General features: G+C 40.5%; 1 protein-coding gene across 3 annotated transcripts in view; it reads left to right on the top strand.

Annotated features, from left to right (window-relative positions):
- Positions 1-14,246, top strand: part of ABCB5 (ATP binding cassette subfamily B member 5) — a 48,953-nt gene extending 34,707 nt beyond the window's left edge. For all 3 annotated transcript variants that reach the window (XM_083405339.1, XM_083405337.1, XM_083405338.1), the window contains exons 17-29: positions 1,218-1,475; positions 4,046-4,192; positions 5,455-5,559; positions 6,735-6,812; positions 7,226-7,309; positions 8,148-8,351; positions 9,268-9,368; positions 10,729-10,869; positions 11,643-11,799; positions 12,040-12,237; positions 12,581-12,787; positions 13,331-13,477; positions 13,579-14,246. In XM_083405339.1, the coding sequence (XP_083261465.1) occupies positions 1,218-1,475; positions 4,046-4,192; positions 5,455-5,559; positions 6,735-6,812; positions 7,226-7,309; positions 8,148-8,351; positions 9,268-9,368; positions 10,729-10,869; positions 11,643-11,799; positions 12,040-12,237; positions 12,581-12,787; positions 13,331-13,477; positions 13,579-13,776 (2,025 nt within the window). In that variant the 3' untranslated portion in view covers positions 13,777-14,246. The remainder of the gene's footprint in view (positions 1-1,217; positions 1,476-4,045; positions 4,193-5,454; positions 5,560-6,734; positions 6,813-7,225; positions 7,310-8,147; positions 8,352-9,267; positions 9,369-10,728; positions 10,870-11,642; positions 11,800-12,039; positions 12,238-12,580; positions 12,788-13,330; positions 13,478-13,578) is intronic.
- Positions 14,247-16,898: the final 2,652 nt, after the last annotated feature.

The following is a 16,898-nucleotide window of genomic DNA, read 5'->3' as shown; positions in this document are numbered from 1 at the left end:
TTTTTGAAGAGAGGGCCCAGACCCTCCCCATTGTCTTTTTTAAAAATGGGAGTTAGTTACAGTGGTACCTCGCAAGACGAATGCCTCGCAAGACAAAAAACTCGCAAGACGAAAGAGTTTTTTGTTTTTTGAGTTGCTTCGAAAGACGAATTTCCCTATGGGCTTGCTTCGCAAGACGAAAACGTCTTGCGCCTTTTTCTTAAAACCGTCAATGCATTCCTATGGGAAACCGTCAATGCATTTCCTATGGGAAACCATGCTTTGCAAGATGAAAAATTCACAAGACGAAAAAACTCGCAGAACGAATTAATTTCGTCTTGCGAGGCACCACTGTAGTTAGTTTTAGTTAGTTAGTTATTTCCTGCCCTTCACACTTACAACCATAAAAAATAAGGTGGGTCCTGAAAACCTATGCCTCAGATGCTGAAAGCCACTGTAATGCCACAATACTAAAATGTTTCTTGTGGCACCCCAAATGTCCATTTTTCATAATAATAATAATCCTACCCCCCCTTCTTTACTGATGATTCCCGTGAGTCCCCTGCTGTGATTCTGTGATGCTCAGAATACACCACAAAAATTGTTGCTAAAAAAACCAACCCAATCATTTGGCCATGCCAACTTTGACATAGGGCCCCAGAAAGTTGACCATGCGTAAGTATAGCCCTCAGCCTTAAAAGGGTTATTTCTACCCATCTGCCCAGATGACACCCAAGCAAAGTTACAGACTGAACTGGTGCTTTCTTCTGTCTCTGTCTGTTTCTGAGAACTACTGTACTGGGTACTTTTATTTATTTTAATTCCACTTTCATTGATAGAAATAGGCAAGTACTTTTCAGTTAGAGGTGCTCTACATGTTCAGGAAAAGCACGTAGTACAGGTTCCATAGGTTTCAGAGCAGAAGTGTGAGAGCCTGTTTAAATACTCTTGTCAAAAACTCATTGCACGTTTAAAAAGGGGGGAAACCTTCATGTATCAAAAGAAAGACTATGCTAGAATCCTTTTATTGAATATCTCTTGGGCAACTAGTTTTGGAATGGAACCCAAAAATGACACCACCACCCAAAAAATCTGGAATTGTGCCACTTCAGAATATGCCACATGCTTTTCTGTGTACAGAGATTTAATCATTGTACATAGTAATTAAATACGTTTCTCATGATATTTTCCATGGGTAATGAATTTTCTTCGGCATGACTAATTCCTTTTTACCTTAGTGCTATGGTGGAGATGATCAAAGCGATGAAACAGTAGAAGAAACAGATTTTGAGACTGAGGAAGATGACGAGGACTCTGAGGATGATTATCTAAATGACGTGGAAGCCAGTGTCGTGGAAAACCCTGTTGGTGGCACAGAAATAGCTAAGGGAGGAAGCTTCCGTAAACGCAGCCTCAGTAGGGCTTCTACGAAAAGATACTCTGACAGGAAGAAGAGGAAGAGGAGGAAGAAGAAGAAAGGGAAGAAGAAGAAAGTGGTTGGTGCTAAGATTAATTCTTAACATGCCTTGTGAGAATAGCATAAAATTTAGAACAGAACATTCCGTTTTTGTTAAGATGGTAGTGCATTGTGTTTCTTATACATCATGCTAGACCTGACTACTGTTCACTTTCAGCTTTCATGAACTCCATAATCCATATTCTTTTTATTGGTGCATGTATGTTGGCTGAGGTTTAAATATAAAGTCTCTATCTGTCAGGCAGCTGCAAGCAACTTCTACAGCCGGTTGCCAGGAACGTACAAAGACAAGGAAAAGTTTCTTAGCATCCGCTTTTTATTCAGTATTTACAGAGAGAGGCTTTGGAACCCAGCCTCTCGGATAATGGCGTTGTCCCAAGTAAATCTCTACACACACCCTTCTCCCCCACTTCCTCATTCGTCATCAGCATCACACCGCTTAGTGGCATCTGTCTTCAAGCTCTTTGCTCTCCTACTTTTAAGGCTCACCGGGTTCTGGGAGATGGTGGGTCTGGAATGCTTTCTAGTGATAACGTGTCAGCCAGCTTCTGCTCCAGCTCTGCCTGCTCCTTCTCTCCCATTATTTCCCAATTTTCCCCCTCATCTTCCTCTGAGCTCTGACCTCCCTCCCTCTGGAAGGGTCAGACTGGGGAGTCGGTTTCCACTATTGCTCCTCTGCCCAGTCCCTGACACTATCACTCAGAGATAATCTTTCATTAGCTCTCTACAGGGGTCAGTTTGAATGTGTGAAGGAACAAGGAGGACCATGCAGGGGATGTTCTTCCCCTAAATGATGGTGGGCCTGCTCCCTGGCTGATGCATAACCAGCATTGGTATGGTGGGAACTGTCTAACATGTAGGGTTTTCTGGCACATGAGTAGTCAACCTGGAAATGCCTTCACTACATTCAGTCCAAATGGCTTTCCATGGCTGGACTCTGAACAAAGCAATTCTGCAAATTTGAAGCATAGGCCAGAGGTGGGTTCACGCAGTGCCAGCAGGAATTTATCCACCCACTTCCTGAAGGACTCTTATAACAATGGAAAGTTTCCATTATTATTAAATAGGCAGTGAAAAATAAAGGCTGACCCACCCACCCCAACCAAAGCACAAGAGAGAGGTAAAGCAGATGAGGTGAACCACTGTTTAGATCCACTGGTGGGCAGACTTGACATTTTCCATTGTGGAAACAGACTTGCTTGTCAGGTGACGAATGCCCTGGGAGCGCTCTCTTGTTTTCTTCCCCTATCGCATTTGTCTTCATGCATGGGAAGAAAAAATAGGGGGGGGGGGTTGCAGAAATGGGAGACAGTCCAGTGGTTTAGAAAAAGTTGTGCAGAACAAACAAACAAGAGAGTATTGACCAGGCATAGGCAAACTTGGCCCTCCAGATGTTTTGAGACTACAACTCCCATCATCCCTAGCCAACAGGAACAGTGGTCAGGGATGATGGGAGTTGTAGTCCCAAAAAACATCTGGAGGGCCGAGTTTGCCTATGCCTGGTATTGACAGATGAACAAAATATTGTTTCACAGTAGGCAAAGTGGAAGAAGAGATGGAGTTAAGAGTGGGAAAGTGGAACTGGGAGCCAGTGAAAAACACAGTCCCGGTGTAGCATTCCTGGAAGCATCCATTTTGCAAAGCTGAGAATAGATTTTCCCAGCTGGGTCTTTACCATGAGTGCCCAATTGTTAAGGTTCTACTCTTGTTTTAAATGCATTTGTGTTTTTAACTGTTTTAAATAATCTTTTGAGTAAAACTCCTTGAGACGATGGTTTAAAAGGTAATTAATATATCCATTGTAATTGTAATAATAATATGCCGAAATATGGTCATGCTTCTGTCAGTATCTATCAATCCTGTGAAAAATAGCTTGTCTGAAAAACTTGCCTCATGACTTCATGTGATAATTTCTACAAACTTGTATGCTTGATTCTGTCTTCATATAACCTGACATAAAGATATACCTATGTTCATATCTGCAGAAAAAGATATATTGGTTAAATTGCAGTTTTGTACAACTCTCTGGTGGTTTTTGTAATTGGACTTGACTGATAGACAAACAATTTGGAAGAGGTTTGATACACTCGTGATATTACTTCCTAATCACCAACTTCAAGGATGGCTATAGCTGTGCTAGACTCATGTTCTCTATTTTTACTTTTTAATTTTTAAACATTGAGATCCCTTTTTTCTGAAGAATTAAGCGGCTTACATCAAAACATGAAAATGATGAGAAATCAAAATTAAATTAAAAGACTCTTTTAAAAATCATTCATCAGAAAGGTTCATGCGTTAAAGTTGCCATTCATTATGACTGATCCAATTTGCCCTTTTGGATAGATTTTGACATGAGTCGGCCTTTTGTTCCATTTCCCCCCTTTGTTTTCTCCACATTTTTGAGCAATTAAAACTTTGCTGACAATCAGTGGGTGTGCATAGCTCAGTCAGTTTCCGTATTTAGTACATTCTGAGTTCATACTAATTTCCCAGCAATCTTCTGCTAGCATGGTTCATTGCCCAGGCAATTACATTACCCCCTTCGGTGTTCTCCCCCGGTGGTGACAACTGGAATTTTGTCTCTTACAGGAAGAGAAGCTCCCTGAGGTTCCTTATTCTAGAATTCTAGCCCTGAATAAGCCTGAATTCTGCTCTATAGTGTTTGGAATCATTGCTGCTGCCATTGGAGGTGGTGTCACGCCTGCATTTGCTGTTCTGTTCGGTAAAATAATTGGGGTAAGTTTAGATGCTTATACTTCAGCCTCTGCAAAAACCTTTTGCTTCCACTTTCCATTCTCTTTAGGATGTTACCCTCTTCTCAGTTCATTGAAAACAAAGAAATTCAGTGTGTCATTGGTTGGTTTTCCATAATGACATCTGGTCCAAGTGCCTTTATAATAAGGATACTTGCCAGCACCTTTTGCTCTCAACCAGTCCATACTTTTAAAAAACACATTCTAGATAATTTAAAAGCCTGAAAGATTTAATGCCAATATGCATTGAATATTGGGCAACTGTGGGGGCAGCCTGTGGGGCTATGGAGCTGCCCTCCTGCCACTGGCCTCGCTACAGCTTACTCGTCTGGGAGCAGTAGAGAGGTTGGGGCTGCAAGAGTACTGGATAGGCTCTGACAGTGCAGCCCAGTTTGATTCGCATAAGCTACAGTGACTCTGGTGTCAGGTCAGGAGGGTAGCTTTCAGTCTTCCCCACTGCATGCCTTTTTATGGGCCAACTAGAAATTACCGTATTTTTCTGTGTATAAGATGAGGTTTTTATCTTTAAAAATTACGTTTAAAATTGGGGGTCGTGTTATACACAGGTAGTGCCATGAGCAGGAGATTGTCAGTGGCTATTGGGCGGTTGATTGGTGGCCGCGGCAAGGGCTGTTGTCGATTGGCTGCCCCTGTGTCAATTGGGCGGGCGAATGGCGCCTTTTGCTTTGCTTGCTATTTTCAGCGTTGGTCCTTAACAACTCTTGACAATCTCCCCCCATTTTCTTAATTTGGAGTCCCCACAAACAGGGGACGTGTTATACATGGAAAAATACAGTACCGTACATAAGTTGGCTTTCTGATTTGGACATATTTGGCCAGTTATAAAAGATCTTGCCTGGCTTCCAGTTTGTTTCCAATCAGAATTCAAAATGCATATAACATTTTAAAGCCCTAGGTAGCTTTAAAGGGCAACTCCACCCATATTAATCTTTCCAGTCTTCTGACACTTGGAGAGTCTCTTCTCTCAGGGTCTCTGCCTTTTGAAGTGGAGGACAGGGCCTCTTCAGTGATGGCTCTCTTCTCCCAGGCCTTTGGCTAACTAAATAAACTATGGTCTTTTAAACTGGCGGGCTGGGGGTATTGTTTTTGTTTGTTACCATGTTATGTATTATTGTTTTCTTATTATATTGTAAATCACCCTGTGATCCTCGGGTGACGGGCAGTGTAGAAAATAAATAAATGATTTTCTAGTACTGGTGACTAACTCTGTGCTTTGTAACCCAGGCTTTCCAAGAAACAGACGAAGACAAGAAAAGCCAAAAAACGGTGTTGTTTTCTCTTATGTTTCTTTTGTTGGGAGTGATCAGCTTAATAACATATGTTGTCCAGGTAAGGACTATCCTAAGGCCTACTTAATAATAATAATAATAATAATAATAATAATAATAATAATATCAGAATGGCACAGCGGATTGCTGAAATTTGTGAGACCATGATAACGTACCAACTCACTCAGAAAATTCAAGCAAAACAAGGAATCCCTGTCCCCACTCCCTAGCAAAAAATAAATAAATGGTGTTGAGGCACCATGGTTTTCATTTATTTAAGATATAGAAGCTCTCAAGCTTCTGGGCACATTTCAGTCAAATAATGATGCATGATTACTGTAAACTCTGATTGTAATGGCAGCTCCAGAACTGGGGTTGGGGTGCAAGATGATGAGAGTAGGATCCTACCACCTATTTCTATGAACCTCTGTGCCCCAGCGACCTAAAACTGATATTGCAAAGCCAATAGCTGGAGTGGGTTGGAACTTTATAAATGGAGGGAGGAGCTGCTGTCACTCAGATATGCAACCACTGCAGTGCATTCAGTATGATAAGTACACCAAATGTAAATAAAATGGGACAAAGTATTGGGTAAAAGAATATTTAGGACTGATGGTGCAGCGACCTATGTGCCTGGTAGCCAGTAGCACCAAGAAAGAAGATGATTGTTGCAGTTGCAGGAAGCTAATTTCTTCTCCTATCTGACTACTTATTTTTACACATGTTTTGCCACTCCTGCTCATGACCCCTTCTTGTTACTGCATTTCTCAGACCAACATCTAGTCCCCCTCTGCCCCCTGGAACTTGGGACTAGAAAGGTGGACTAGTAACCTTCATGATCAATACTCAAAATTTGTGGGTGTTATGTTTATAGGACACTTTATCAGTGTCTTAATTAGAGGAGCAAGCTTGAAAAGGCAAAAGGGTGACTAGTTTTGCAAATTGGCCTTATTTCTATTCTAGAAGCCCTGGAATGGAAATACAGTGTGTGTTGAAATGAGGACAGCCTGGTTCTTGTTCAACTAACAGAAAAATGTTGGCCCTCAGCAACCTTTCCTCAGCTTAGCTTAACAAATGGAAAAATACCAGAACATACTGTAGGATTTCTATTGAGTTCTGTATTAGTAAATAGCTTCAACTATTACAGCGCTTTAGTCTATAGCTCATCAGTCTTAAAAATGTTATGGCATTGTACAGGAAAATAAAATCTAAATGCTTCATGTTTACATTTTTCAGGGATTCATGTTTGGGAGGTCTGGGGAAGCTCTGACTATGCGGTTGAGATCACTTTCATTCAAAGCATTGCTTCAACAGGTAACACCTACAGATACAGGAAAAGGGGGGCAATTTTGTGGGTGGGTCTGGGATGTGGTCCATTGTCTTCAGGGGCAGTCTCTAGTCTCCATGCTGAAGGCCAAGTAGGGAAGCCTCAAGTCATTATACAAAAGATTGTGGGAACGTAGGAAGTTGACATGCTGAGTCAAACCATCTAGCTCAGTGTTGTCTCCAACAATTGGCCACAACTCTTGCTTGGAGATGCCAAAGATTCAGCCTGAGGCAAAACTTGTGCTCTGTCACAGAGCTACAGTCCCTCCCAACTTCTTAAGGGTTTCTTTAAAAATAAAAAACCTATCACGTACTTCAAAAGCTTCATAGGCTGCTTTGAGCCATGACAATATCCATTTGCAGAGGCAAAAATTATTTGAACCATCTTGTTTTGTTTTCAGGAAATTGGATGGTTTGATGACCATAACAACGGCATCGGAGTTTTGCTAACCCGGCTTGCAACAGATGCTTCTCAAGTCAAAGGAGTATGTTTTCCATTTATTTAGGGGTCTTTTTTAAAAAAAAAAATAGAATTGAAATTTAAATTGCACTGATTTCAAAAAGAAGCTTTTGTGGAAAGAGCATAATAAATCTACTTTTGAAACTCCACGGCATTTAATGTACCACACAGATAGTGGGTTGTATTAAGTACTGGTCATACTCAGAGTAGACCATCGGAAATTAATGGATATGACTAACTTGGGCTCATAAATTTCAGAGAGTCTCCTCTGAATGAAATTGAGCAGTACACAGCTCATTGTCTCATTGGCTGCTGTCGATGATTCAGCTTGCTATAAGCTTGACTTCTGTAAATGTAGCTTGTTGAATATAATGCACACCTCAGGGCATTTGGTTGGTTAAGAGATGTTCTGGATTATTTATTTCAGCACTATGACATTGGGTTGCAGGTGTAATTGTGCCAACTAGCCTACTAGATTTGTAGCATCTCATGCTGACATCATGTTGGCATAGAGACTCTTACAAGGTGCCTTTGCAAAAATTCTGATGAATCATTCTAACTAACAAAGAGGAATTTTGTGAGGACTACTGAATGGCTTTTCAAAACTTTTAGGAACATGACTTGGCAAGAGCAGGGCTGCTATATTGGTTGAAGCTAAAGAGAGATTAAATATGTGCATTGTGCCTTCTTAGTTAAACTCCCAAGTATAATTGTGCCTCACTTACTATTTTAGGAAGACAATGGCTAGCCATATGCAGAGTTAGACCCACTAATGAGCATGATTAACTTGCATGTGTGTTTGCAATTAATTCTTTAATGAGATTAACTTCCAACGTGTTGTCTTTTGTTTTTGTTATTTCTAGGCTACTGGAAGTCGGCTGGCCTTATTAACCTCAACGATCTTTACACTCTTGACAGCTATTATTATTGCTTTTGTGCATGGTTGGCAATTAACATTGCTCATCCTGGCCTGTATTCCTTTCGTTATGATAGCCCATGTTATACGACTGAAATCAGTGACCGGCCATGCGTCGAAGGATCAAAAAGCTCTTGAGGAAGCTGGAAGAGTGAGTTCTATATAGTTAAAACATGTGGTTCTGATTAGATCTGTGGCAGTGATAGAAGGGAAAATTTCCAACACGGCTCTTAACTTTTATTCATGTCCACTGATGCCTATCCCAGAAGCCCTTGGTTGGTTTGTCGATTGGCTTTTCAAAATATTTCTATATCATCAAGTTTTTAACACAGTAAAAGGATGAACACTGATTTAAAACACACTCCACTAAAGCCAACCATTAAAGCAGTTGATGTGAATGCCCTAGGAATCTATACAGGGTTCGTTCAATTACAGTCATACCTTGGTTTTCAAACAGCTTAGTTCTCAAACGTTTTGGCTCCTGAATGTCGCAAACCCGAAAGTGACTGTTCCGGTTTGCAAACTATTTTTGGAAGCCGAACGTCTGATGAGGCTTCCACAGCTTCCGATTGGCTGCAGGAGCTTTCTGCAGCCAATCAGAAACCGTGCTTCAGTTTCTGAACGTTTTGGAAGTCGAACTGACTTATGGAACAGATTCCATTCAACTTCCGAGGTACGACTGTAGATGGAACTGGAAGATGTCACCAGCTGTATTTGGGTGCCCTCAGGTGACAGACTGGCTCAGGCAGAATCGTGGCCACTTACCTGATATGACTGCTGGGATATCAATACTCACAGTGGGGACAGTGATTCCTCCACAAGTTGCTCAGCATGGTGCACTTTGGATGACCGAAGGAGTAACCACTGCAGATAACCACTTCTAATATGTTACTTCAGGTTACTGTCCCCAAACCCTCTGGGTGCAAGTGCCTGACTTCTGACATTGTTTCAATGCCTGGACCCTTAGTTGCACCTAGTTCAAGGTTAAACATCTAATGGAGAACGCCTAACCTTTAGTGAAATCGGGATTTTCTAAAGCCTTGTACTTTCCTTGTTTCCCAAATCAGATTTCAACAGAAGCTGTAGAAAATATAAGAACTGTGGTTTCATTAACAAGAGAAGACAGATTTTTTGAGAGATATACTTCAAGCGTAGAAGGTCCATACAGGTAAATTTGTATGCAAGTCTGTCGTCTTCTTTGAGTTCTTGAGTTTTATTTCTTAATTACATTATTTCACAAACTAAAAATATTCTTGTGCATAATTATGTTAAATTTCTGGAAGTGTGATTGAATCCACCTTGTACCATTTCCCCATACACAATTTAGATAGATAGATATCACCCCTTTAAGGTCCAAATATCTGGGGCTTGCAATGGCTTTAAACAGCTAGTACCAAAATGTGCAGTTGAGTGATGTGTAAAGCCCAATGGCTCCTGCAGAACTTTGAATATGTTGAGTTTTAGCATACAACTACTAGACAGCCTTTTCAAAAGACTTTTCAAAACTTTGGTGCATGCAGAAACCACCATTCAAATAGTCTTATTTGTGTTCCCAGCAGTTCTGAGTTCCCATAGCGATGTGATGATGTGTGTCCCATGATCCTCTTTTAGTAATGTAATGGAAAGGGAGGAATTTCTGCTTCATTTACAGCTAATTTTCGAACAGTCTTACTGATGACACTAGAGACACTGAGGAGCATTAGCTTAATCTAAGCTGGTTTAGTATTAGTGGAGTACAAGTCTGCTGCCATACTCAGCTCACCTACACAGATTGGATGGCATGCGTATCTTAATTATGAGAAAGTAAAAGTCAATAAAGAATTCACAAGTCATATATTAAGAGGTGCATTATATAAAGTTTGGAACAAATATAGATTGCATCTGGAACCACAGACACTTTGGTGGATATCACCGCTGGAGGCATATGCTATCAAAAAATTGAATATGAGGACAAATTGGCTAACATATAGACAATTATTGGAAGAGGAACAAGGGAAAATCAGATTAAAATCATATGAAGAGATGCGGCAATATGAATTTGACAGATGGCAGTATATACAACTTAGAAGTATATTCAACTCGGATCAAAAGAAAGGATTTGCAAAAGAGGATTCAAAATTTAACATCACACTGATACAGAATAATAAGAAATTGTTATCACCTACACAGATTGGGCACAGTATGTAAGTGGTGAAGACCCTTGCTTGACCAATCTTGCCCGATAACAATGACAAGCTATTGGGCTTATGGTATTTGGATTTGTGCTACTTGCTTGTTATGCCCAACATACATAGATGAGTCATGTCCCAAGATGGGCTGGGTGTTGAGAAAATGGATAGTGTGATTCCACTACCCCCATTTGTTGAGGATTCATTTCTTCAGTGTGGTTTTTTGGTTTTAAAAGCTTACTAGCATCTTAGTCAATGACTCTGACTTGCTTTTTAAAAATGCTTTGGGAGTAGAAGCTCTACTGTTCCTTTTATTTCATGACGAATTGTGACTCTTTAATTGGCTTTCTCGTTTAACAGGGACTCTCTGAAGAAGGCTCCCCTTCATGGAGTTACATATGGAATAGCCCAGTGTTTCAACTTTTTTATAAATGCTGCTGTCTTTAGATTCGGAGCGTGGCTTATTGCCCATTGTTTAATGGACTTCGAGCAACTTTTTATGTGAGTGTGTCTTCTGTATTTTGTAAGAGCTTGGCAAAGAACTCAAAACATAAACTGATTTTAAATACTAATGTGAAAATCTCTATACATAACTATGAATACTATCAGAAAGTTTCCTGACTCCTTCTGATCTTTAAGAGACTGTGACAGAAGAGGAGCAAGCGACAAAAGTTCCGTCCTGCCCTCGCTTGCAGTTTGGACAAAGGGTGGGAGTCCCACATTAAAGTTTCCCAAATGTTGAATGTTATGTGTGAATAACTACAAGTGTGCAAATCAATCATTGATGCAATCAGGTACATAAATTGTATACTCGTTGAATAAAACACCTCTGATTTAACTTGAGCATTGTTATAATAGTCTTTTGCTTAGTTGTACTTGTATAGATTCACATTGCAATTCTATGTGTGTCTGCTCAAAAGTAGTCCAAAGTGTTATATGTTTGCAGTCTCAAGTATATTTTCTTAACTTAAGTAGGCCTGGATAGTCCTACAAATAATTTATCATGAATTGAATTGCCGACAGTGGGTGCTCTTTTAGGCTTGTGCTTATGTATATATTGTATGTACACAATATGTACAGATACACTATTTTAGTGACAGGCTAAGTGATGCACTGTACATAGTAATATTGCAGGCCTGTTAAAAGGAGTTCACTGTATAAATCTCAGTTCTGCAAGATAAACAGTAGTTGCAGTTGAATCCAGAGGTGCATGGCTTCTCCTTTTCAATACAAAACATTTGCTTTTCTATGCTTCTATGTTTTGTGTTTTACAGAGTCTTCTCTTCTGTGATTTTTGCTGCTATGAATGTTGCTCAGTCCAGTTCTCTTGCACCAGATTTTGGCAAATCAAAGGTTTCTGCACAAAGAATCTTTCAGCTTTTGGATCGGAAGCCAGTGATTGATAGCTATAGTGAAGAAGGTGAAAAATTGGTAAGACTATACAGATAGTGCTTTTAGAAATAGAATTGTCGTGGTTCTTTTATTAACAAGGCTCGGTGTAGTCTACTGGAATAAAAGAAAAAATATATAATGCTGTTTTATTTACTGGTGTCAGCTCAGTTTCTGGTTGCTTAAAATTGGCTTCAGAAAGAAACTCCTTTATTTGAGATATGGCTTTATACATAACCCATAACATATATCTGTGTTCATTTCCCACCCCCCGCAATGTAGGTGAAATTTGACGGCAACATTGAATTCAGAGACATCCATTTTGAATATCCAACTAGAGCAGAAGTTCAAGTTTTGCAAGGACTCAGTTTAAAGGTTAACAAGGGTCAAACTCTGGCATTGGTGGGAAGCAGTGGTTGTGGCAAAAGCACCTCCATCCAGCTTCTGGAGAGATTCTACGACCCAGGATCAGGACAAGTGGTGAGTAGGGATGGGCAGATCTGGCTATTTCCATTCTGTGTCAGTTTTGTATGTGTTCAAAATAAGTCCATTCGATCCTGTCGTTTGCCATTTCTTTTAAACACACAAAAATTGCTTTTAAATTGTACATATTTTATCTGATATGCAGGTTTTTGTATTTACTTCCTCCTAAAAATACATGTTTATATATGTTACATGTCTATATATTTTCCCCAACAATAAATACAGACCGTAAACTTGGTGCGTCCGTTAAATTTTACACAGGTTCAGCTACCTATTGTTGTGTCTTTCAACTTTGCAGAAGCTCATTTCAATCTTTATGTACTTCCATTTCTACCTACAGCTTGCAGATGGTGTGGACACCAAATCTCTACATATACAGTGGCTAAGATCCAGACTTGGTCTTGTGCAACAGGAGCCTATTCTCTTTGATTGCAGTATTACTGAGAACATCCAGTACGGCGACAACAGCCGAGTTGTCAGTCAGGAAGAAGTTGAAGAAGCAGCTAAAGCAGCTAATATCCACAACTTCATAGAAAATCTCCCAGAGGTAAATGAAGATGTCCTTACGTTTTCCAGCATTCTCTTTCTCCAGAGGAATAACTATCCTATTTTGCACAAAACCCAGTTGCATAGAAACCTACAGCTAAATCCTTTGCAGGAGGAAGGGGCATCTTTCCTGTCTAGGGTCCTTCTGAGGGGGCCATGTGCTAATGGTGGGCAGGGCTGGAGCCAAAATTGGGTGGTATCTCCTTTTGTCTCTCTGTCACATCTCCCCGCAATCTGGTCATTCTCTCTCCCTGCCACATATATGAAATTAGGCCAAGGGCTACAGGTAGCCCACCCCAACCTTAACATGTTGACTTATAAAGTATGGTCAGAGATTAATTTTTAAATGCATCTTTAAGGCTGCATTCCCATGCACACTTAGCCTTGAGTAAGTCCTGTTGCAAGCAGTGGGTCTTGATATCTGCACAGGATCCAGATGCACAGCCTATTAGTTTCAATAGGATGCGGAAAGGTCTAACTTGCTCTTCACAACACTCACAATGTCTGTGATCTTTTCTTTTTTAAAAACAACAACAACCTACAGAAATATAATACTCGAGTAGGTGACAAAGGAGCACAGCTTTCAGGAGGACAGAAACAAAGAATAGCCATTGCCCGTGCCCTTGTCCGAAAACCAGCAGTACTTCTTCTGGATGAAGCCACGTCAGCTCTTGACACAGAAAGTGAAAAGGTTAGTCAGCTTGCAGCCTTGCTTCCTGCACTGCAGCAGGGTAGGGATGAATCGAGGCTATCATTCTAAATGTTATTTTTTTTCTTTGCCCATGCCTGCAGATTGTCCAGAAGGCCTTGGATGAAGCTAGAAAGGGTCGGACCTGCATCGTCATTGCTCATCGGTTGTCCACGATCCAGAATTCTGACATCATAGCAGTCATCCAGAATGGCAAAGTAGTGGAACAGGGAACTCACAGCCAGCTACTGGCCATGGGTGGATTCTATCATGCACTTGTCAATGCACAAGTACCTCATTAGCCCAGGCTGCAAAGTCTGTGGATACCAAAAAAACAAAAAAAAACCACCCCTCAAATTATGCCTAAGGCAGTGTTGTACTTGAGTCTGTCAAAGAACAGTCCCCTGTACCATATGACGAAACCACATTTGGAAATGAAGGGGTTGTGTAATATAAGGAAGAGGGAAGAATCTCCTGTTCCGAGAAGAGGGAAGTCAGGTCGTCCTTTGGCATGTTTATGACCTTCAGCACCCCTGAAATAGTTCTTTGGGTCCAATCAAGATGAAGGCTAACTGTGCCTTGTTTCTTATCGCCATCACCAGGTAATGCTCAGGAGCCTGTGAATGTGGGATGCAGGCCTGCTGCGCATCTTCATGAGAAACGAAAGAGATTTATTTATATTTTACTTTGTTACAGAATGTTTTTGTATCATGGTGTTGATTTTACTTTTGTAATAGTAATAAAAAAAATAACTGGGAAACCCCAGTAAAAACTAATAGAATTTACTGGTAAGGTTGGAACCGACTTGAAAGCCTTCAGACCCAATGTTATGCCCTAGGGCAAAATATTTAGCTTCCACAAGATGCCAGAAGCAGAGAAGTAGTTCTAATGTGGTGGAAGCAGCTAAAAGTGCCTGCAGAATGTATCTTTGTTGATTAATCAAGTGAGCCCATTCATAAATTTCAGGGAAATATATATTTTTAAAGCTATTTTCTGAACACTATATCCAGCATACAAGTTTTTTCTCACCCCATTTCATCTGCACAGCAATCATGAGAGAAAGAGCAGCTGGGCTCACTGTCGTCCACTGAGCTTCATAGCTGTGTGGGGTTTAAACCAAGGGCCTTCTCAATCCTAGTTGGTTTCACCATGCTAACTTTTTCTGTAGGGTCAGTATCAGCGCTGCATGAAGGAAACTTGAAATTCAAATTTAGCAACACTGCAAAGTCTACATTTACTGCAGTTTACACTTCACTGCACTATATCTTCACTATACAAGTAACAGCTTGTTTATTTTCTCAAGCGTACTGCTCATTAGAAATATATATATTTTTTTTCAATTTTTCAATTTTACTGTCATCTTTGCCCCACACGTCATGGGGATAAAATGCGACAACACAAAACAATTCTTGCCAATTTTTTAAATTATCTTTTCAACTAGCCCAAACACAAATAGGGCATGTCCTCTTCTTTCTAACACATGGGATTTTAAACAGGCCAGGAAGTAAAAAAAGCTTTTTAAGTACAGTGGTACCTGCTGCCGCGCTGCCGGAGCACGATTTCTGTTCTCATCCTGAAGCAAAGTTCTTAACCTGAAGCACTATTTCTGGGTTAGTGGAGTCTGTAACCTGAAGCGTGTGTAACCTGAAGCGTATGTAACCCAAGGTACCACTGTAAATGGCACTAAGGGAACTGAAATGTTCTCTCTTCATCTGTGGTTGGCAGTCAACAGCGGTTGCCACACTGGTTTCAACAAATGAAGATGCAAGATAGGTAGATGAGGGAATGGTCTCTCTGCTTGTGTATAGTTGCAAGTTGCTTCCCAATTTGTCCTGATGGGAGGAATTGTAACTGAATTTTTGCTTCTTCTTAAACTTGGCAAAGGCATAGAGAAATGTGTGTGGGTTGCCACTATTTATTTTTGCCTTCAGTTTTTTTCTGGAATCTAATATTACAAGAGTTAACATGGGAAACTTCCTTGCACCAAATCAGACCATTGATCCACTTATCTCAGCATTGTACATACTGACTGGCAATCGCTCTTTTCCAGCCCTGCCTGGAAAACTTGGGGATTGTGCCTGGAACCTTTTGCCAGCAGAGAATGTCTTCTGCCACTGAGCTTTGGGTCTTGCTCATGAAGACTTCTGTCTTCTTCATAGTGTTTTCCTCTGATATCTAAGATGAATATCCAAATATCCCTCCAAATTTGGTTTCTGCTTTACCCAAGCAGCAACTTTGGTTCTGATATCCAGTACAATGGTATCTTGGTTGCTGAACAGCTTGGGTCCTGAACAAATGGGCTCCCAAACACCACCAACCCGGAAGTGAGTGTTCCGGTTTGCAAACATTTTTTTGGAAGCTGAATGTCTGACACAGCTTCCAATTGAGTGCAGGGAGCTCCTGCAGCCAACTGGAAGCCATGCCTTGGTTTTCAAACGGTTCCGGAAGTCGAGCGGACTCCCAGAATGGATTACGTTTGACAACTAAGGTACCACTGTATGTAAGAGAGTTTGCGCTTGAAGCTTTGGTTTAGCTACACAAATCATGTAGGCTCACTTTACAATTTGCATGTTTTAGACTTAGTTCCATAGGTATTTTGTCATTCAGTGTCCTATGACAACAAATGTTCAGTTCATATTATAGCAAGTAAGTTGCAAACCTTGAAACAATCCAACATTTTATCAGCTACATCTGCACTTAGTTAAATAGGCATATGACTGAAAAGTATTAGTCTCCCCTAACAGAGAATTCCAAGCGAGGCCCAAACTCTGTCATAGCTCAATGTGCTGTCAGTGTGGGTACTTTGAACTTATTTTATGAGAGCAAGACAAAGCAAATAAAGAATTTTGGAAGGGACCATGTTGTGGCCAATGTCTGAAACTCCAGAGCTGTCCCATGCAGTTGGAATGTGGCTGCTTCCTCTGTTGCCATAGACAAAGGTGTGCAGTTTTTAATAGCCATGTAGTTGAAACAGTCAAAACTTCATTTTACATAGGCATTTATATATTTTAAGAGGATACCTTCAAAATGAGAAATCGGTTTAAGTGCCCATTTTCAAGCTGTTCTTTCAAAATTCCATAGTTTTTTTAAAAATCTGGTCAGAGATAATATACAGTATACATTGCTTATTCGGGGGGGGCAGGGTTTCAGGGACCAGCAATGTTGACTTAAAACTCTAACATTTAGATAGGCTATGTACCCCCCCCCCATTTTTGAGACAGCAATGCATTTGTTAGGGTTGCCATATTTCAAGAAGTAAAAACCAGGGCCCCCCAAATGTTGAGCTTTTTTATGAAAACCCCAAAGTTGTGGTTTTAGGGTTTTTACAAAAACACAAAAAAAACCACCCACGATTTTTCGATTGATTTGCCTTTTAAATCCTAGACATATGGCAGCCCTACCTCCTGAGCCCCATCTCAAATTA

Source organism: Podarcis tiliguerta (assembly GCF_965153285.1).
Source record: "Podarcis tiliguerta genome assembly, chromosome: 12".
NCBI lineage: Eukaryota > Metazoa > Chordata > Lepidosauria > Squamata > Lacertidae > Podarcis > Podarcis tiliguerta.
The sequence above is the reverse complement of the archived record's forward strand: the minus strand, read 5'-3'. Positions and strand labels throughout refer to the sequence as shown.